Consider the following 21,723-nt stretch of genomic DNA (forward strand, 5'->3'; position numbering starts at 1 on the left):
TTTGTTGCACGTGGATCCTCGCTGCGAACGACAGAGTGGCTTGTAATTGGGTGCAGCTTATTTATGGACAAAAAACAAAATGTTTGCCAACACCCGGCCATGTGGCTTATACTCAGTGCGGCTTGTATTCGTGAATTTACTGTACATCCTTGTGACCTTCTGTTGTTTTTAAAAGCTGGGGGTTTTTTTAACTATTCATATAGAGGTTTTCTTCCAGAGGTCCACCAGAGATTGCAGGTGGATATTTGGGCTAATTTCTCATCAGCTGCAGAACTTAGACCTTTCCTAAACTCCATATGGGTTTCAGTGCTAAACTGTTTGATTTTGTGCTTCATTCTAATGCTTTTAATGAAGTACTACTTTGCTGTGACCTTTGCCACTCTTTTCTTTGTCCTTGTCCTTGTCCTTTAAATATGATGGAATTTCTGGAGATATAGACAGTTCTTTTACTAAGAGATATTAAAATGAAGAATTTTCTCTGGAGGTTGTTCTTCTTATGTAAAAATATACTGCAAATGACATTTGGGCTCCCCATAAGTGTATGAGACTAATTTTTTTTTAATCGCACAGGATGAAAGACAAATAACAGTGCCATTACAAATTATGTGATCTTTATATGCTTAAATAAAGGCATTCTGCATGCTTTACCTTGACAAACCTTCTGCAGCCTTCCTGTCAAACCTTGGCTAGTCAAAATTAGGCTTGTGATCATAGACTAATATCCTCCTTGTAGTAAGCATCACTAAGTGATACCTTCTGGAATTGCACCACTCTAGGAGGCCTCAATGATCACAGAATAGTGATCCTGCTGCTTTTGTAGCATGGTGCAAGCCAGACACTTAAGTATGGAATTTCAAAGACTGAGTCAATTTAGCCCTTTGTCTCAAAGTCATTGAAGAATCCTTTCAAAGGTTTATCTTTATGATAGTGTTGTAAATACATAACATAGATTGAGAGAATTAGAAAAAAAAGCAAGTTAGAAAAAACAATTTATTAAGTATTATCATATAAATAACTTGTTACAAAAATCAATTTGCAAAAAGGCAAATTCACTCTGTCTGTGAGAAATTGTTGTTCAAATTGGTTTCTCATCAAATCCTTAAATTTCATTTCCCACTGCCCCCCAACCCCCTCAAAAAAGAAGCCAGTACAGTGAACAGGAAATATAAGGGAGAGAGTGCACACTTTCCATCTGACTAAAACAAATTGCCCATCCACGCTGCAGAAAAGATAATAATTCCAGCATGGGTCCCTTTGCAACACAGGGAAATTCTAGTGAAAACCTCTTGGGTGACAAAATTGTCCCCCACAAATGCCCCTCCCTGCTGAGCAATGACCAGATCCATTCAACACTGAGGCCCCCTTGGCACAACCAGGGAATGACATCATGAGAGACTGTGTGGCTGGAGCATGCCAGCAAGTAAATCTTCTCAGGTAAAGGCATCATCATTTTCAATTTATGTTTGGAAGTATTTTTAATTAAAAAAAAATCCATACCAAAAAGCATTTATTTTAAAGGGTTTAAAAAATCACAAATCGCAATAGGTGTTAGCCAGATTGATTTCGCTCTGTAACACAGTTAAGATGCACATAGCATTTATTATAAGGCCTTTCTTTTAAGTTTAATTTTTTCAAAGCAATGAAAGTAATCACAGAATTAAAACAGTACAGTGATTCTGAAGAGTTGTTTGTGCCAAAATCCAAAACAATTTCGTTTTTAGTGTTTCTTCTTTGTTATATTCACCTGATGCTTAATAGTTCTATAAGTTTGTAGCTTTAATAAACACTAAAGTAATAGATCATAGAAAACTAAAAGCTTATAGAAAGTGTCTCCAAGTATATTTACATAAATAGTGCAGTCTCATAGGAAAAGTCAAAAGCTCATGGGAATGGAAAGAATTGCTGGATTTATGCCTTATTTGTCATATCAGTGTTGTGGTAGGAGAAATTTAAATATAGCAGCTCCTTTTTATTTTTTCTTTTTTCTTAAATTTATTTTTAAAGAAAGCAAAAGATACAAGAAGAAAAAAGGATAAGGGCAGGTTCTGTAAAAACTCCTTTGAAATCCAGTAACTCTACACACAAGATGATAGCTTTGTGGCTTTTAAGTGCCATGGGCCTGCTTTGCATCTCCCTGACTACCTGCCCTCACCCCCCCATGCAATTCATCTGCTGTTCTTCCTGAAATGCTCAGTTCTCTGACACTTGTACTTCCTCTAACCCCAGCCATGGCTTTTGGACACCTACCACTGAATTTTATGAACTGTGCAGGAAACTGGTTTAGTGTATGACAAACACAAGTCCAGGCTCAGAAGTGTAACATTGCAAAATGATGGGCAGGATGAACATTGTTTCTGCTGGCTTAATTAAAACTGCTGAGGGCAAGAGTGGTATTAAAGCATTGTGTTGGAGTTCTGTGTTTTTCTCTTTCTGGAGCAATGCATGAGTCTGTAGACATTAAATATGTTTTTGTTCCTCTTTAAGTACAGAAACAATCTCTGAGAAAAGAACTCTTTCAAAGACTGAAAACAAAAAATATTGTGACTTTGACATTTATTGGACAAGGCTGCTATTCCACAGGTGTAGATGGGTTGGAAAAATTCTGCCCTTCACAGCTTATGACATAATTCATACTTACTGGAAGCAGCATGACTGCTACTTTTCAGCTCTCATTTGATGAGGAAGCTCACATTGCAGAGATATTGAAATGCAAATGGGCAGGGGATGGCAGCATCCATTTGGGACAGATGCCTCCTGAAACACTTCAATACTTCTCACAGCCAAAGGAAACATGGAGAGACCTCTCTAACAGGTGGTGGCAGGGAGAGCTAACACAGGGTTGGCTGCAGTTACCTGCTCTGACAGAACCACTGTCAGGAATTCACCCTGCAGAAATTTAACATGTGCCTTTCTTTCCGAGAGATCTACATGGAAATGGCCTGGCTTTAAGTTGCTTGGTCTAAAAGAGATGTTTTTCTCCTTATCCATGCGGATCTCCCACTGGTGTGTCAGTAAATCTGAAAGTGTTAGAAGTCCACTCTTGGTTCTGCTCAACATGGGTAATTTGTGGTTTTGAAACTGTAAATGTGTAGAAACACATTTTGAAAGCCATTCCTCTCTGCTATACTTCTTTATGACTGTTTTGGGTTTTTTTATAGTACTGCAGATATTAATTTTCTGGGTTTTGTGGGATAATTTTTTTTGTTTCTGTAACAGAGAAATGGAAAAGCTGTAACTTGTAGTGTAGACTGCTACTTCCTAAAGTGGATTATTTGAAGGTTGCCTCTTCCATCCACATTTAACAGTGAAGTAAAAGCTGTCCACAGAATGAAGCAAGACCAGAAAAAATATATCTGTTCCTTAGGAAAAATTTAGAAAATATTTCTGTTTGTACAGGTGAAATATTCTTCTACTACCTATATTTTGCAGCACATTTTTAACAGAAATAACTGATAAATAGAGACAATTTGGTTTTCTCGTGGTTAGACACAACTCCATCTGTGTCAGGTTTGGGAACACATCTCAGTCCTGTGACACTGCTGGTAGAGCCTTGTGCAGAGCTCTCTGCAAGTCTTTGCCTCAGCTCTCTTCCAAGCACTTGTCTGCACAGAGAGATGTCCTGGCACAGCTGCACTGGGGGCACGGGCTGCTGTGCCTCCCCACATTGGTGCTGCTGTGGGATAGAATTGGGTTTAACCTGAAGTAGTTCTCCTGGGGTTAAAAAAAAGCAGCAAACACAAAACAAAAACAACTCCCCACCAATTTTCTGGCGTAAAGTGACTCTCTTTGGGAGTTGAGATGAAACAATTACTGCAGAAACCTTATTCACATTCAAGTGTAGAGATGTTATTTTCTGCAGTAACATGGCTGGAATAGACTCCCAGTTCCCTCCTTCATGTTGACTCCACTGAATTCCTTGGCATCTTTTAATATGTTTCCTGTTGTTAGGTCAGATGCTGTTCCAAATTAAAAGCCAACTGCATTTTTATCTCTCTACCTGGCTTTGCTAAATTGCCTAATAATATTTCTTCTTCTAAAATAGGCGTGATTGTAAGAAGAGCAGGCTTAAAACAGCCTCGAAAGCCACTTCATAGCTCATCGTCCAACAATTGGTTATCTAAAAATGACAATTGTAGCACTGTGTGAAAGCATTATTAAATACTCATTTCTATCATCTAGCACACCACCATGCAACAAAGTGCAAAGAAATACTACTGCAAAGGTTTGTATTCACTGCAATATGGCACTTTCAATATTTAAAATGCAGTACTGATTTTATAAATTGCACTTTGTGGTACTGCCAAGCAAGAAGAAAAGAAAGAATTGAACTCTCCTTGCTGTGTGAGATACTAAATCTGTTTCATTTGCAGGAAAGAAATAGACCTTAAAACCTAGATGCATAAATAATAATTTGGATGCAAATTTGCCTCAAATTTTCTTAGAAGAATGCATTTTCTATTCAGGCACCATATTTGTGGTGGCATAACATAATTTTATATATATAATATATTTACATAACAGGCACGAGTAGCCACTCTCTATTTTACTGTGTCACTCAATAGACAAGATAAAACCAGCATGATTTAAAAGGAATAAAACCCCAAACTAACTCAAAATTTGCACTTGGGCTGCTACTAACAACCAATAAATCAGACAAAATCACTGTACAAACATAGGAAAATAGTTACAAGGAGTTCACTGATCCTCCTGTCTCAGTATCCCACTCAAGAAATGACTAATGCAGGCTGACTTGCAGCGTGGCCCAGCCCCTTCAGGGCACCAGGGCTCTCTTCAGCCAAGCACCATCAACTCCCTCCCTCTTCCCAGTGAGCTGGAGGTGGCATGCAGAGCTGAACACCTGTGTGGCTTCACAGCCACCTCTGGATCCCCTCCACACACCAGTGTTTCCTTGAGGCTTAAGGAAGGGAAGGGACAGTACACTGGCTCACTTTGGGCATCCAGCTGGATTCTGAGCTTAGGGCTATTTGCTGGAAGCAACCCCAGAGTGAGGGGTGAGAGAGGGATGTGTTAGGAAGTGGCTGGGGACAGCCCCTGGAGGGATGTGCTGGCCTCACTGACTGTGTGAGGGCAGCAGCCTGAAGGGAGGCACCTGCGGCAGGTGGTGCTGAGCATCTGCTGCTCCTCCACAGATCTGAAATCCAGATGGTCTCTCCTGTCTGCCAGAGCGAGCTTTTGGACAGATTGCTTCCTAGAAGTTCCACTTTCTAGGAAGCCATAGAAGAAAGAGCTAGACTTTTAGCATCTTGAATTACTTAGGAGCCCTGAAAAAGACATAATAAGACTCTAGCCGTGCCATCGCCATTATGATGGGTGCAACAGCTGAGCCCCTACTAAGTGATGGAGTTTGGAACCACACTCCGTTGGACTTGAACACTCTGAAACGCCTCCATCAGGGAGGCTGAGGGCTCTGGACCCTTGCAAACTCTGGGCTCCTCTGCCCTGAGAGCATCCAATCTATAGTGCTGGGCATCTGCAAGCCCTACCCCTACAGGTGTGCAGTGATTGCTCAACGAGTCCTTTCCAGCCCAGCCAGGGCTGCAGCATTGCTGGCTCATCCTCTGCCCTCTGTCTACAAAACCTAAAATTTTTTCATTGTAAAAGTTTAATACTTGGGACTCTTACTGCTCTCTTTAAATCAAAAAGAGTAATGAATTCCACAGATTAATTTTTAATTACTTTTAGTTATCTGTTTATGAATTTTTTTCTCATCTCACTTTATTTCTGGAGTAAATTAGAGCTGTTTAATTTTCAAAATGATTCCCTTAAAATTTGGAGTAGGACAAAAATAGATCCATTCCTGTAATTCTGGTATTAAATACTGTTTCATGAAATAAATGAGAATAGTTACACCTGAGGTATTTTAATAATTCATTATTTCCTTGGCACAGTGCCATGGGCTGGTTCCCTGCTTTGGGACACAGGGCAGCATTTAACTCCTGGAATGGGATATGCCCCATGGCAGCTCCTTAGGGTTTTCTCCAGAGAGCCTTTCCTAGATGGCTGGATTTGAAGAGCAGCCACTATACGTTTGAACAACTAACTGAAGTATTGAGTGGTGTGCAAGCTATAAAGAAAACTGTTTTGGCCCAAGGTTATGGCAACTTCCCCCACCCCATACCTGGAAAAAATTACTTAGCTTGGCAAAGCAGATAAACACACACAGAGAAACTTGTGGTTAAAAGTTTACCTTTTGGCGAAGTCTTTAACAACCCTGGTTGAGTTTATTTTAAAAAATGAGTTATAGTTATAAACCCCCCTTTTCAGGCCACTAGAATGACCATTGATTCTCACTTATTTGTTCATTCAGGGCTTGAGTCTGGAAGAAAAAATAGAAACAACTACCCAAAAGCACGAAAAGTTACTTCCTCTGGAAGAATGCCAGCGTTTTCCATTTCTAAAGTATTTTCCAAATGTCTTACATATTTCTTGCAACATCCTGATGAGGTAGGCATTATTTCCCCATTTTACAGATAGCAAAACTGGGCAGAGAGTCAGTCAGGAATCCACCCTGGACATCCAGGCAGAGAAGGTCAGGACAAGAAAAGCACTTTCCTCCTCTGCAGTTGCTCCTTTTGCCCCAGAGGATGGCAGTCACCTTGAGGTCACTCCTCCCCACCTCCACACGAGAACAGGCAGGAGTAGCTGGACATGAACATCCTGACTCCAACGAGCCCAGGAGAGTGGCCATCACTGAACTGATGTGCAGGTGGAGGCTGACTGAGGAAGTGCAAACAAAAGCACAGCTATGAGCTGTTTCTTCCTCCAAGTCGTGACCTAATTTGGAACTGGACTTGATGCCTTTCCCTGTATCGCAAAGCGAGCCTGGGTTAGAACGGGGAAACCATCTAAGAATTATTTGCTGGGGCTACTGACCACACACACGTGCACACACACACATCTCTCCAGCAATGCTAGGTCCAAAGAATATATACAGAGCAGTCAATGAACTATATATATGTGTGTGTAAGTATGATTCAGTGCAATGGGGCAATGATGAGTTCTAGAGAATTGCTCAGGTTTAAATGACCATGAAGCCTCTCTACCCTCCTCATGAGTAAAATGTGTGTCTGATGTTCTTTTCTCAGCTTACTCTACTTGTATAATAAACCTTCATTCCATCACCACTACTTTTGACTATAATACATAGGGTAAACTAGGGTACCTCATTACATTGGGATGTGCAATACACGATCAACAGAGCAGTTGTCTGAGCTGAATAGTCTGAATACAAGTAAAAAGCAAGTGAGCTTAAATAGTAATATACTCCAATTTACATTATAAGCTGAACTAAAAATATTGCTCCCCATCTGATCCTTCTTTTTCCCTCCACTACTGCTGTGCCTGTAAGATTGGCTTGATAAACTGGATGCACTCAAAAAATAAGGATTTTTCCTCTTGGAAGCTCATAAAATGATATCAGAGAAAGTTTTCTGATGGCTAACCCACACAGACTGCAGTCATTAGACAATTCAAATGGGTAGAAGAGAGAACCCTTTCAAACCGCTGTGGAGAAACAGAAAGAAATAGCCACTTCACATATCCCAGTTCTCTTTCTGAGAATGAGGAAGAGAAAAAAGAGAGAGGAAAAAAAAAAAAAAAGACAACATATTAAGAGTCTTTGTCACTGTCCATCGAGCCATACATATCTGCCAGCTTTTTAAACCGAGGTCCCCAGTCACTGAGGTAATCATAGTCCTGGTCTCCGTCTGTAGTCACCGACTCCAAGGAGCTGAGGGACTCGGCCACAGAACCATTACCTTCATACGCGTAGGTTGCTAATGAGTCATACGGGGGTGCTGTTGGATCTGTATCATTTTCCTTTAACCTTTGGTTAATGAAATCTCTGACATCCGTGTTATCTCGCGCTGTTGCAGTCCTCCGTGGCATAAAAAGTGTTTCCGGCACAATGTCTCTGCGTAATTTGTTGTCATCTATGGCTTCGGGATTCCTCAGCGTGCCAATATCAAATGCCTGCGTGTCTTCCTCTCCACCACCTTCATCATTATAACTGACAATGTTGTCTCTGATGTCTTCTTTGGAAATTATCAAAGGCTCTTTTTTCCGCTGCCGTCTCAGTGCTGCAAACAGCACCACGGTAACTGCAAACAAAAACAACAGCGAAAGAGAAAGGGAAAGAAGGTTAATCCCCAACTCCATTAAAGCCTAGAAGAAATGCAGCGCCTCTGCTTGAGTTTGAAGTTTGAGACGATGTTTTGGGAAACTGAAAATGAGCACATCAGATTTTCAGGCTGCACTTGCTCTGCCTGTGAGTTCCTTGGGAGATGAAATGTCATGGATACACAGAGGAAAGGAGATGTCAAGCTTGCAGGAAGCCAAGCAGAGTGTCTTTTTGCCAGGAGGCACTTTGTTACCCAGAGCCATACACTAATTTTGTCACCTTGAAAACAGAACTAGTTTCATGAGACCTGGGAAGGAAGAAACACTTTCTCCAAAATAAGTACCATCAGATGTTATTTATGTTGAACCCCTTGGACCATATGGAACTTCTGCTATGGACAAGGACAGTATCTACTGAGTTTAGCAAAGCTGAATTTCAAGATAACTAAATCTATCCTCTGGGAAAAAAGCCATGGAATATGGAGTGGATTTTCAGCTGGCAAAAAGTCTGAGTTTTATTAACTTCCCTGTAATGTTTTTACAAGGTACATCACCTTCAAAAGCACACAAATTAAATAATGGACTGATGAGATATGAGAAAAGTGTTTTTTAATCTGACAAAGGCAGATTTCTAGAACATATTTTTTGTCTTTCATTTTAAAGTGTGTGTTTGCATGCATATATTTTTCATTTATTTGTAGGGAAGGAATTCTTTCCATGACCCTGATACACATTTTAATACTTTTACTCAGTAATGATTTTCCATAGTGATGGAGAAGTGGACACAGAGCGTGGAAAGGGAAATGGTCAACACTTTTCTATAGAAGCTAGTTCCATATTTCTTAGCTGGATCCTACATTAAGATGTAAATGGCTGAATATTGACAAATGAACAATAGCAAGGAACGGGGATGTATTTCTGCTGTCAGTGTTGCCTTAGTAGTCTGAGGTCTGCAGTGTCCAGCATTCCAGCTCTGCTATGAAAACTCCAAGGAAGGACACATCTTGCTGTCTTTACAGTTTTTTCACAGCAAAGCAAAGCAGAAATGCCTAAACTCATTGATGTGAGATGATAAGGTGGATTGCAATGATTCTTCATGTCAGCTTCGCATCTAAAATGGCATGAGTCAAGCACTTTAACTGTTAAAGAAATTTTTTTCAGTCCTTTCCTCAGTTGTAACCTTTCAAGGTCAACATCAAGGACTAAGGGTGTCCCAACCCAAAACTTTCTTAAATTGAACCTTATAATTCTTAGTTTCCTTTGACAGACAAATTCTGGTAGGTTTTTTATTTGGTCAGGGAAGGTGGTTGTTTTTAGTTTATTTTTGCTTTTTTGTTTGTTTTTACAATTTGATTGGTTGTTTTTTTGAGTTCCCCTGCAGGATTGCTTAGAGCAAAATACTGTCTGTAGGCGTGTCTCAGCATCTTGTAGATTGACTATGGAAGGTCACCAAAAAGACAGGATAAAGTAGGAAAATGTGTCTTACCACAGGAATACTGTGAATACGGAAGAACATCTGTCAATATGAGTTGAAAGAAAATGGATGGTGAAGTTGAAAGATTAGGAGAGGTGGTTCAGATTGCATTAGGATCACAGCCTAATGATGAGTATTTACTTATGGTATCACAGAAGGGTGCTAGTTTGAGTGATGCCTCTTTGTGCTGCTGTGCAAAAATGCAGTTAGAGACAATTGTCTTCCTCAAGAGGAAAAAGCTGTGGTACTATTTTCAAGGACTGGTGAAAGGTGTGTATGAAAGAGAGCTGGAGAACATTTTGGAGAACTTGAAAAACACAATGTAAATTTGGAATGGGCTTCTGGAACAGTGATGACAGAATGGTCTGAGAAAGCATAAGAATGATAGATTTTGTATCAAAGAGTTGCTGAAGTATCTTATTACAAAAGCAGTGTTACACAGAACATGCAAGGATGAGACTTTGATACATACATCTCATATCTGATCCGTGGTTTTTACTGCTTTGTGCTGAACTTACAGAAAAAGAGCCCATCATAAGCTACGTGTTGAAGTACATCACCTTTATTTGCATGTCTGTGTTCAGCAGTATCTGAAATCCTCCTGATAAGATGCTAAACTTACTCAAACTGCATATTAACCTAGCAATTTACAGTCACTTTTTGTTGCTGCTAAACTTTGAGTTGTGGTTCAGGTCTGCCCAGAGTATTGTTTTTCACTCAGTAGTGGCTGCACATTCAAACCCTGCAACCAACCTGAAAATAGAAAATTATATAGCTGAGTTAATTGAAAATCTGCTTATGGTGCATGGTGGCATGAGCAGTAATTGACATAAAGTGCTGCTTAGCACACAAAATCAATTATTTTCGATTGACATAAAACAGGAAATCGTTTAATGTCAGATTGATATTAATGAGCACAGTTGTACTAACGAGTGCAAGACTACCTGCAGCATTACATTACTTTTTCTGGTAAGGAACTTAATACAAAGTGAGCTCAGCCCTTAGGGGCAATGATACCATGTTTTGAAAAATGAATTTTATGGTGAGTTAAAGATCAGATTGTTATTGTGGGAATCTTTTCTGAAAATAGGATGGAGCTTATTTGAGCAAGCCATGACTATATTGAACCATAACCTCATCTTCGACTCATTACTGGAGAATGAAATTTTGTTAAAAGTAAAGATCAGGACAACTCTGCAGTGGTGATAAGCATGTCCAAGGAAGATAGTAGTATGGTAAAAAGAAGTAGAATCATGAAAAAAACATTTTCTCCCCTGTCTGACCCTACTGCTGTAAAATTGGTCTGACTCCCTTCTTTCCTCCTAACATCCTAATAACATCCCCTAGAGAGCAACCTATGTTGTATTTTACAGTTGTCCCCAAATGAACATGTACAGATAATGGTGGAGTGACCACCTGTCTCTGTTTGCTGTACAAGAGGTGTGGGACCTGATGGGTGTGTGAGAGATGTTGCAAACTGTCCTCATTTATATAACAAAAGTTGGCCACCTGTAAGTACCATAGCCAGAGCTCTGCACATCCTCCACACTCAGGATCCAACCTCTTTCTAATCACAGGTGGCTGAAATGGAGGACCCTGCAGCCCTTGAGAGGTCCTTGGTATCATTCAGCATCCTTTTCTAACAGAAAATAAGCACTGAGATTTGTTTCCCCTCAGTTTAGAAGTGGGAAGTTAATTCTTCAAAACCAAGCTATCTGCCCTCTTTCTATGGTCAACAGAAAGGGATGGACACCTGCAGATGGCTATGAATAATGAGTCTGGTCCTCCTCAGACATCAATAAAGGATGGGATGGGATGGGATGGGATGGGATGGGATGGGATGGGATGGGATGGGATGGGATGGGATGGGATGGGATGATGTCTACAGGCGTCTCTTTCCATTCTGTAGCAGCCCACAGAGGAGGAAATACAATAATATATGTACAGGGCAAGGTAATCATGTCTTTACGTTTCCTTTGTTCTAGTCTTGGAATAATCATTATAGCAATCCAAAATAACTATGAAAGGAATAAAATTCTCCGAAGCTACTTACCAAGTAATATGATGATGCAGAGAAGAATGGCAATAAGAGCCCCAGTGCTGAGACCAGTAGGATGAATCAAGGCTTCTGCATTACAGGATAGCATCTTTCCTCGATGGTCACAAGCACACACCCGAATAGTCACTGTTTCAGTGCTGCTCTGGATGGGGTAATCATTGTCTGATATTACCACTGGCAAGAAGTAGGTACTTGTTTCATGCCGGTTATATCTGGTTTTTCGAGTGAAAATCCCTGCTGTGTTGTCTGGAAACACAAAGCGTGCATTAGATCTTCATCTGAAGACTCAAAGCAAGGATAAGATAATAAAGAAAGGTCTTCCTAGAAATTCACCTCTGTTGTCCTGTAGTGTAAAGTTTGAGCTGCTGGCTGCCTCAGGAGCTAAGGAGAATGAAAACTGATGTCCATTGTAAGAGTCATCTTTATCAACAGCACTTAATGTTTGTATCAGCTGAAACAATAAGAACAAAATTATCTCCTAGGTCAGTGAACTTTATGTTTATTTATGTACTCTAAAAAAATTGTAAAAGCAATTTTTTGTATTAATTTTTTTCTTCTGCTTCAAGGGAGATGATGTTGCTATGGTGAGCTTAAGAAAAGTCATCCACATGCTGCTGATGCTGTTTAGGGTCACCATACTATTATATCCTATACCATCAGGGAGCGACATAATGAATTTGAGAGTTGGCAGGAAAATCATGTTGATTTCACCAGAAGGCTTGGGTTAATGCCACTGCAGATGGATAGGAAACCTTTGCATGTGACAAGGAATAGAGATGAAAGGTGAGACAGTCCAAGCTGAATTTATATTTATCTACCCCAGTCTCATGTCACAGAAATTATTTGGCTGAATCTTCCGAATCATCTGCAACTTTGAACTATTTCACAATAGGAGTAGTAGTCTGAAAGTAATCTAGCAGGATATAGTTGTACCACAGAAAGGACCTGTAATATTTACAGACATTAAATTGTTTTTGAAGGAGACAGTAAAGGTGCCTGAATAAAGCAAAGGATGAAAGAATGAAAATGAATCAGGGGCAACAAGGTGCAGTACAGAAAAGAGCATTCAAAAACATACCATCATGTCAGCTGGAAGAATGCTGAGTGAAATCAGTTACTGTGCAGCCACTGTTTAATTTTGCAATTAAGTTTGTTGCAATGCAAAGTACACTGCTTGATGAGGTAATGCAAGAGTAGTAGCAAAACTCATTTAATTTGGAATATTTTCTTAGTACGAGCAGACAACACACCTGTTCTGCCTTTGCGTTTTCACAGACGAAGGTCTCGTAAAACATGGCAAATTCTGGAGCATTGTCATTTACATCCAAAACTTTAATAAACACTGGGACACGGCTGCTTTGTTTTGGGTTGTCTGAAATGACAAAACCAGAATGGAGATTTTATTTAGCCCAGTTACTAACACAGTGCAGTGGAAGAAAAGGACAGACTTGGAGGCTCATTGCCTTATTTTTTCTCACTCAGAGCACTTCACTTACTTTCTGTTGATTTACGGTGAATGCAGTATCATTACTCTAATTCATGTAAACTAAAGTGTTAAGGTGGAGTAGGAGTCCAGGATTTAAAAATTCCTTTGATTATTCCAATTTTGATTATAAATGTATGTGTGATAAATGTAAATATAATACTGAAACTAAATTAAATATATTTATTAGCCTGACTGATACTGTTTGGTGGCAGTGAAGTATCTAGAACGTATTCCCTTCTTTAGCTGTCTAACAGGAAGAGTCATGAGGATGAGATTGAGCGGATTTTTTCTTCTCCACTTGTTAAATATAATACTCTGTGCCCTACAAATCTTGTGGCACAGTTTTTTAAGCTATCATGATTATCATTATTTTACAGAAATAGTAACTGCAGCTGTGATCACAGATGCTTTCTAACCTGTTGTGAAATGTTTTGTCGGATGTTCGAGAATAAATACTGAAGTGTATCAGCTGAAAAACATAAGCACTATATAGAACCTGCAGATGCCCCTATGTAAACAAGCTTTTTTCTTTTTTTCCCCTATAAGGACTGCATAATGCCAAGAGATTGAAATTGACAAAGATATTCCTAAGCATAGAATATTAATGAAAATACCGTTACCTTTCTAGATAAAAAAAAACCCAAAGAAACATTCCGAAGTGCAGCATACTGTATAGACCACTCCTTTTCCTCCTGGGAGGAAGCAGGCTATGGTCAAAATGATACACAGAATAAGGAAGAAAAGCAGTGGCAGTAACCTTGCCTAGAGCCATGCATGGTGAAATAGGCAAGATTCTGAGGCAAAAAGTCACAACACAACAGCCACTGATTCCTAAAACGTACAAGATCTGGTCCCAAAGAAATTTGTCATCACTAATCAAAAGAAACCCAGAGACACTGCTGTTGATCTGTCTCTTTTGTGCTCCATATCACACAATATCCACCTAGGAGTATGTGGGTATGGGAATGTGAGAGAGAAATCTGACGGAATGAGTGTGACTGAGATTAGTTTCATTTAAAATAAATACCTTCCCCTTTCGTACATGAGGGCTCACACTGAATTTTCCCATGTTGATTTTCTACCCACGTTAATATACTTTATCATTGCATTTTAACCTATCATTCAAGTGAAAAAACAGTGCAATAAAATATAGCAGATCTAAGACTCTATATTCTTCTACAAGTATTCATTATAGTAGCTTGTTGGTTTTATTATTATATTTATTCATTATAATAGCTTCTATTTATTCATTATAGTAGCTTGTTGACTTTAATAAAAGTCCTATTAATGTGTTTATCATCATTTTGTAAATGTGAAAATGCCTTCTTCAAAATTGGCACTGCTTATTTGTATTGCAGAGCTCAGTCATTTGGACAAAATATTGTGCTTTAAGGCTCCACAGTCCCATTGAAGTTAATACGATTCCATTAGGCATAAACCTGTTTCCAATATCAGCCATTGGGCTAAATTCATTTGATGTATAAAATAACAGTTTATGTATGATATGGACTAGGCTGAATTCTTTGCTAAAATGCATCAATAAAAGAGTTGAATTTTTATAACAGGCAGAAATCAAAGTTTTTCATTTGAAGTCACAGGACTATTGGCAAGACTATTTTGTAGGGCATACTTTTCTAACAAATACATTCAAATATATTGACAAACATGTTTCTTCTCCTCTGAAGAAGGAGAATTATTTTATTTTCTGCTTTTTAAGCCTAAACCTACATATTTTCATTTTACTTCTAGGTGCTTAAGGTCCTCTCAATTTAAAATCATACTCTAATAAACAGAAGCTTCATATAAACTCTAGGCTCTGTGAACATATGCCTTTTCTTTGATTTAATGGAAATTAATATACAACTTCAAGTATTTTTTTTCATTTTTGGATATTCTGTGTCATCATCTTTCAAATTATTTGTGCAAATTAATTCATGTAGATTCATTTGTTTGCATTATCCTTTAATTACTGCTGGGTTGCATCTCCACAGACTCAACAACTGCTTAAATCTATTTCTCTGTATGGAGATATATTTTCTGCTGAGCCAGCAACAAAACTGTTAAAGTGGTGTTTTTTTCCAGAATACAGCCTCAAAGTCCTGCCAAGGTTTGACTTACCCATAAGTGTTAAGCACAAATATTTAAAAACACTCTGGGAATTGTCTTTGGTAAATCAGCTGTAATTCTGCAGCTGTGACTCACTAGACCTGTGTCCCGTGTTTTAATGCCAGTTTGCTGTCTGACTGTGGCAGATGTACTGACCTGGTATTTCACCAACTATTTATGTGCAGCAGTCACAACGTGATTGATTCTCTGGGCTGCTGAGCAATTGCAGCTCATACTGGTGAAAAACAAGAACATTTAGAAATAGAGCAATCTACACTTACTGACAATTCTAGACAAAGGCAAAACAACTTCTGTTTTTTTTTTTTTTTTTTTACTGTAAAACAAAATCAAGAGCAGTCATCCCTGAAAGGTGTGTCTCTTTATGACTTTATAATTTTTTTTCTATATCAAAGGGAGCACCCACCCATTTGAAGATGTATTCTGCATGTCACCTGACCGGATTTTTTTCAGATTACTTCAGTGAAATATACTTGGAGCTTGATGAGATAATGTCCCTGAGAGTAATAAGTGATTCCATGGAATTTAGTGGAATGGGACTTAAAGTAGCCTTGCTAGAAATCTCTGGGTTTGCCAGGAATAATAAGCAGTGGTACTTTCCAGTCTAGTCCCTTTAGACTAAAATTAGTGAAGTGTCCTGGATCAGAAAAGTACATTTCAATCAAAAAAGATTGCCTTTGGAAGACATCTATCCTAGTTACTCAAAATTTGGTCTAGGCTTAGTAAAGCACACCCTGGGAAGCAGTTTGTTGCAGTCTGAAAGGATTCAGACTAAAGACGAATGGTAATTAAGAGAGAAGCCTGTGTCAGATACAAGAGGTTAAGTTGAGAGGGTTTGGTGCAGTAGAAGGTCTGGGCTTAGGGGAGGAAGAAAGAAACCAAATGTGTACTTCTTATAGATGATAAGCTGGCTTTCAGACAGTTTTCTATACTGCATGCTATTTCAGACCAGCTGGGGTCAATGCAAGTGTTCTTGCTATTGTCAAATGCTAAATGTTCTTGCTAGTCTTTCCTTTTTAGGCATTTATTTTTCCTTTCCACTCTACCCAAGAACTACCTAACGTGTACAATTTTTGACCCTGGAGCCCACCTTCAAGAACTTTATAGAAACACAGCCACATGACCAACATTCAGTGTTTGGTATGCTGAAATCCCATACCTAGCACTAAAAGGTGCAAACTTTCATGAGAGAGAGAAAACCATTAAAGGCCTGTCATTCCTATAGGCTCATGCCCAATACTCCTACATATAACCCCATTTGCTTGCCTCAGTAGCATTATTTTACATTGGTTTTCAGTTTTAAAGAAGACTTACACAATAAAGAAAGTCGAGTCAAGTAGTCTTGAGCTTTTTACACTATTCTCACTGTTAAGCAGGTAATTGAGCCATACATACACATACAAAAAAAAGAAAGTAGACCTTACACTGTCTCAGAAAAATGGAAAGCTCTTGAGCATCTGAGTTACAGAGAGACATTGCGACAATCACAGAACTGATGTTTATATTGAACTTATCTACCATTGCACCATAAACATAGGCTCTGTGACTCTGCAAGAGCAAATAGAATTGCATTCCCTAATATTCAAGCATGTGATGTACTTATAGATAATGTATTAAAACAAAGTGGATTGTTTATTATTGCCATCTTACCCTTGTCATTTTGACTTCTAAAATCAGCATGTCTATATTATCACCAGATTATTTAGGAACAATCCTAAACTAAGTGACAGACTGATTTGTAGCTGCAGCTTGTAATTTCAAAGGATGCACTCAAGTAAAAAAACGAAGATAAAACTGACTAAGACTTCGGCACCCAGCTCAGCCCAGCCACTTTAGACTTATTTAAAAACATCTAGTCTGAATGAGACTGAACTCAGCCAAGGAATGCAGTTTGGCTTTAAAACATCTGTTTTGCTGCGTGCTAGTTTCAGAATTCAACAGCCATGTTCAAAATTTAAAGTGGCTGTAACTGCTCAGAGAACACAGAACCGCCACCTTTTCTCCCTGTTAAGTTACCTCTTCATGAACTGTGTCCCTAATAAACACAGAACTGAGGACGACCTCTTGCAGAGTTACTGCTTCTTCATTAGTATTGAGTGGGCTATCCATAAACCTGACATGTGCCCAGCTGTGCTTTCCACACACTCAGCTAGATGGTAAATTCATTACATCAGGGACAGGAGTCGTATTTGGGTTTAACTTACTGATCTCTGCTGCTATTACTGTAATGTTGTGCCACAGCAGCGTTTCCCGGTCAAGGGGTTTTGAAGTGAATATTGAACCATTTCCTGAATTAATGTTGAATACTCTGTCCATATCGGTGTGACGATCTACAGAATACCTGCAAATACAGAGACAGGGGTTAGAGGAATGCTTTCCTTCTAATTTCTATGTTCTGAAACCATTTTCTAAGACTAGACATCAAACAGCTAGTAAATGGGTTTCCTTTTGTTTTCAGCACAGGCTTTGGAGTCTTTATGTATTCACACAAAGAGCTAGTTCTGAGCTACTGGATAATGACACATTGGAGGTTTGAGTTAGAAGGTGGAGTATTGTCACTGAATAAATGAATTGCTGCAGAATTTACATACCTCTGAGAATCATCAAAGCTTTGTTTTTAGTGAAAAATGTGAAGTCTGTGTCCTGAAAGATATGAAGTTTATTTTAAGGCTGAGTTGGCTTTTCCTTTACAAAACCTTCTTTTTATGGTTTGATATCTCGACTGTTTCAAATAATTTCTGGTACAAAATTTGACAGCTGGGGTGCATTTGTACCTTTCACTTCCCCGCATTTAAAAAGGCTGCCCGCCCAAACCAAGTCAGCACGGAACAGAGATTCATTATCCCACGGTATATATCACACAAAGGTTTGTTGTAACTCATTAAAACTAACATTCTCAGCCCTGCTTGATGGTATCTATATGTGAAAAGGGATGCTAACAAGCTCTGGATGAGCTCAGAGTCTAAATACAGATTCAAATTTTCAATCTGATCTTTTGCTTTTTCAGCTGAACTAAATCCAAGTTTAAAAGCAGAACTCTCCAATGCCCCAGAGAGTGTTACCACCTTGATCCAAATGCTGTGACTTGGTTTCATCTTTCCTGAAGAGAAAATTCTTGCATAAATTATGGAGTTTTTTGACAGAAATATGTCTCTGATGTTGCCAAAGCAAGACTGCAAGTGCATTATTCTGTTCTTGTTTCCAGCCCAACTGTGTGCTCATGTACAGGGCAGGACAGATCCTTAGGAAGCCCAGTGTGCTCCCTTGGCCCCCTTGCAGGCCATGTTGATGGAGACAAGGCAGCTGCTGCTGGTGAGCAGTCAGATGAAAACTGGGCCAGGAGTATGACTGGCAGAGTTTACTGCCACCACAGAATTCAGGGGAATGCAGAGGCTGAAGAGAAATTTCTTTCCCTTGCTCTGCCCTGAAGCAGCCGCAAGGCACATCCTCTATTCTGCACAGATTTCCTAGAGCCTGTGCAGTGTCTCTTAAATTCTGAGAAAGACCTTTTATGAAAGAAGGAAGGAAAGTAAGAAACTAGCTGAAATATGGTTCTGCCAAAATTTTAAAAAGAACTAACTTGCTAATTATATTGTGATTTTTTTTTTCTTCTTTGCAAATAAAAAAGTGGGATATAATGCCTACAGCAAATTAAAATTATTACATCTTATTCCAAAATAAGAATTTAAATGATGCCTACCTTTCTTAAAAAAAAAAACAAAAACAAAAACAACAATGGCAAGTATTCATTATTTACACTAAACTGAATTCCTAGGACACCCAAATGACATTCAAAGGTACTAGCACAACAAGCCAGCATGTTTTGGCAGGACTTGCATGGGCACACTTTGCTAATTCTTCAGAAGTTCAGATTTAGTTTTTATTCATCACTGTCACTTCACTGAGAGTACTGAAATTTTGCTGCAGGAAGTCAGCTGTGGTGTCACATACTTAGTTCCTTTATGCAGCACTGTGACGTTAACATCTGCTTGAAAAGCGCTGCCTTGTCCAAATCTAAACAGCACGTGTGAAACTGTTGACTTTGCTGAAATGCTTAATGGGAATAAATTTATACAAACTGGTCTGACTCTTATATTTTGACAAAGTAAGTATTTGATATGGAAAACATTTCATTTTAACTTTCATTCATATGGGCTTTTATATGATATTATGTTGGTATCTTGTGAATTCAATTATTTTCAGATATTATGTAGCTCATTTCCACACCTTTCAGTTGAAATACTTTGGTATTTCCATTTTGCAGTTAAATCTGGATTCTGTATTCTTCTTTGAAATGAAATATCAGGATTTCTCATAGATTAGCTGTTCCAGCTAACTGTAATACTATGTTTCAGACTCTTATTCAGCAAGACATTTAAATAAGCAACTAGTTTTAGGCATGAGCTATCTGTTCATTGGAGGTTTTTTTCTTCAATTTTACTTTCACTCCAGCTTCATATTTTGAATGGACTTTAAATATCTTACTGTCTTAGCACATTTTAATGCCTTGGTGTATTGCAATCACTATCTTTGTAAGATTTCCCAAATTCAATCTGTGGTACAGTATCTGGAAGGAAAAAAAAAAAAGTTTCTGGTCTTTTTCTTAGATTACCAGGGCTGTAATATTGAGAGCTTCTTCTTCAAGACATTAAGGATTTTAAAGCACAAGTATATGTAAAGCCATATGTATATCCAGTCATTTGTAAAGTGGAAACTCAAACTCATAAAAATAAAACCAGCAGAGACAGTTTCTTAATGGAATGTTAATTTTATTTCTTCATATCCCAAAGAAAATACATACAAGGTCAGTGCATTTAAAGTATATTCCAATTATACCATTAAATCTGGTCTAGAAGGATGATTTTAATAAGCTAGACTGTCACTTCTGTTCTCAGTTTGCATAATCCAGTCTCTTTTGATCAAAGATTTTTAATTATGTTGAATTGGTGCTGATTCTGACTTCTGGATCACAACCTAGTAAGAATTAAGTAGACAACATCAAACTAATTTTTACATTTATTTAATGAAATTAAGGGTGTGTATTTGTCACACTTCAGGACTTCATCGCTTTCAAGCTTTGAGGAATTGACAAGCTAGGAACTTAAAAAGTAGACTCCAGTCTCTCCTTGTACATAACAGGAAGAAGGGAAGGATAAAACAGAGAATCTAACACATGCAAATATATTGTCAGTAAAGTACACAAACAAAATTTAGCCTTACATTTGTTTGCAGATCATTTTCATCTGGGGTACTTTAGTAAATCAAATCACAGCAGGAAGACAGTTCCAGTGACTGATGAACTTCATTATGCCTCTGAGGAGTTACTATAGCAAAAAAACTCAGCTAGCAATTTAAAAAGATCTGATGTACAATACAGCAGCGCCAGTTTCAGCATTGTTTTTTTTATCAGTATGCAGAGATTCATATTATTTCTGTGTAGATCAAATACAAGTAGAATGCAAAACTTTTTTTTTATAACATCCCTGGACTGTAAAGTGCTACTTGGGAACATCCTAATGTTACTACACTTGGACACATATTCAAATATAGCCAAACATGTATTGGTGTATTTTTGTATTTTCTCAACATCATATCAGAGCAAAATTTACTTATAAGGCTTAGACTGATGCAATTTAGCTCTATCATTACACAGGTCACAAATGGTTATGCAGCCTTACAACCAGGGCAGATATCTGCTTCATATTTTGCTACCGCTTCATGGTCTTCTGACGCTCAGCAGCTTGCTGTCTAATGTAACCACAAGTCAGGAAGATTTGTGGGTCAGGAAGGGATGTGTGTGTGAATTTTTCATAATGCATTTTCATAATGATATTGTGAAGGTTTCCTTTAATGGAAGATCAAAGGGGCTTTCATCTAACAGAGTTAGGGCTCAGTTTGTTTAAGAGGAGAAATCTTCACTCGAGGAGTGGAGAAAATGGAAGGTTTTCATTGTAATATCAAGTGTCTAAAGATTTTATTTTTAACTGTCAAAAAAATTGACAAGCAAGTGACAAGTCATATATATACAGCCTAATTGCATCTTCCCCAAAGCTCAGAGTGAAAATTGGATTTAGCATCTCTATTGCATGATAGAAAAAAAAAAATTACCCTGTCAAAAAGATGCAGACTCAACCCATGCCCCTAAATTCTAGCAGATACCCAAGATATTAGCACCATAAAATTACATTTATTGCAAGTTAACATCTCTCAGGTCACTGCTCTCTGCTGATTTCCTTTTTCTCTTACTGATTTTCATGTTTTTTTATTGATATGTTTATTTCTATCACTCAAATCTTTTCTTGATTTTTATTTTTCATCTCCTTGCACTTGGCTGTTGCATGCTATTAAGGTAAAAGGTAGACAAGCTTTCTGCTGCACTGCATCAGTTTTGACACTTCTACTAAATATTGCTCAATAACTACCTGATACTAAAATATGCAA

At 38.4% G+C, this 21,723-nt stretch overlaps 1 protein-coding gene across 2 annotated transcripts in view; it reads right to left on the minus strand.

Annotated features, from left to right (window-relative positions):
• Positions 1 to 976: 976 nt before the first annotated feature.
• The window catches only part of LOC117011080 (cadherin-6), a 103,546-nt gene continuing 82,799 nt past the window's right edge, over positions 977 to 21,723 (minus strand). For both annotated transcript variants that reach the window (XM_033086447.2, XM_033086382.2), the window contains 5 exons: positions 17,487 to 17,623; positions 12,923 to 13,044; positions 12,006 to 12,123; positions 11,667 to 11,918; positions 977 to 8,120 (listed from right to left, as the gene is read on the minus strand). In XM_033086447.2, coding sequence (XP_032942338.1) covers positions 7,630 to 8,120; positions 11,667 to 11,918; positions 12,006 to 12,123; positions 12,923 to 13,044; positions 17,487 to 17,623 — 1,120 coding nt within the window. In that variant the 3' untranslated portion in view covers positions 977 to 7,629. The remainder of the gene's footprint in view (positions 8,121 to 11,666; positions 11,919 to 12,005; positions 12,124 to 12,922; positions 13,045 to 17,486; positions 17,624 to 21,723) is intronic.

The sequence above is a fragment of the Catharus ustulatus genome, chromosome 1 (assembly GCF_009819885.2).
Source record: "Catharus ustulatus isolate bCatUst1 chromosome 1, bCatUst1.pri.v2, whole genome shotgun sequence".
Classification (NCBI taxonomy): Eukaryota; Metazoa; Chordata; class Aves; order Passeriformes; family Turdidae; genus Catharus; species Catharus ustulatus.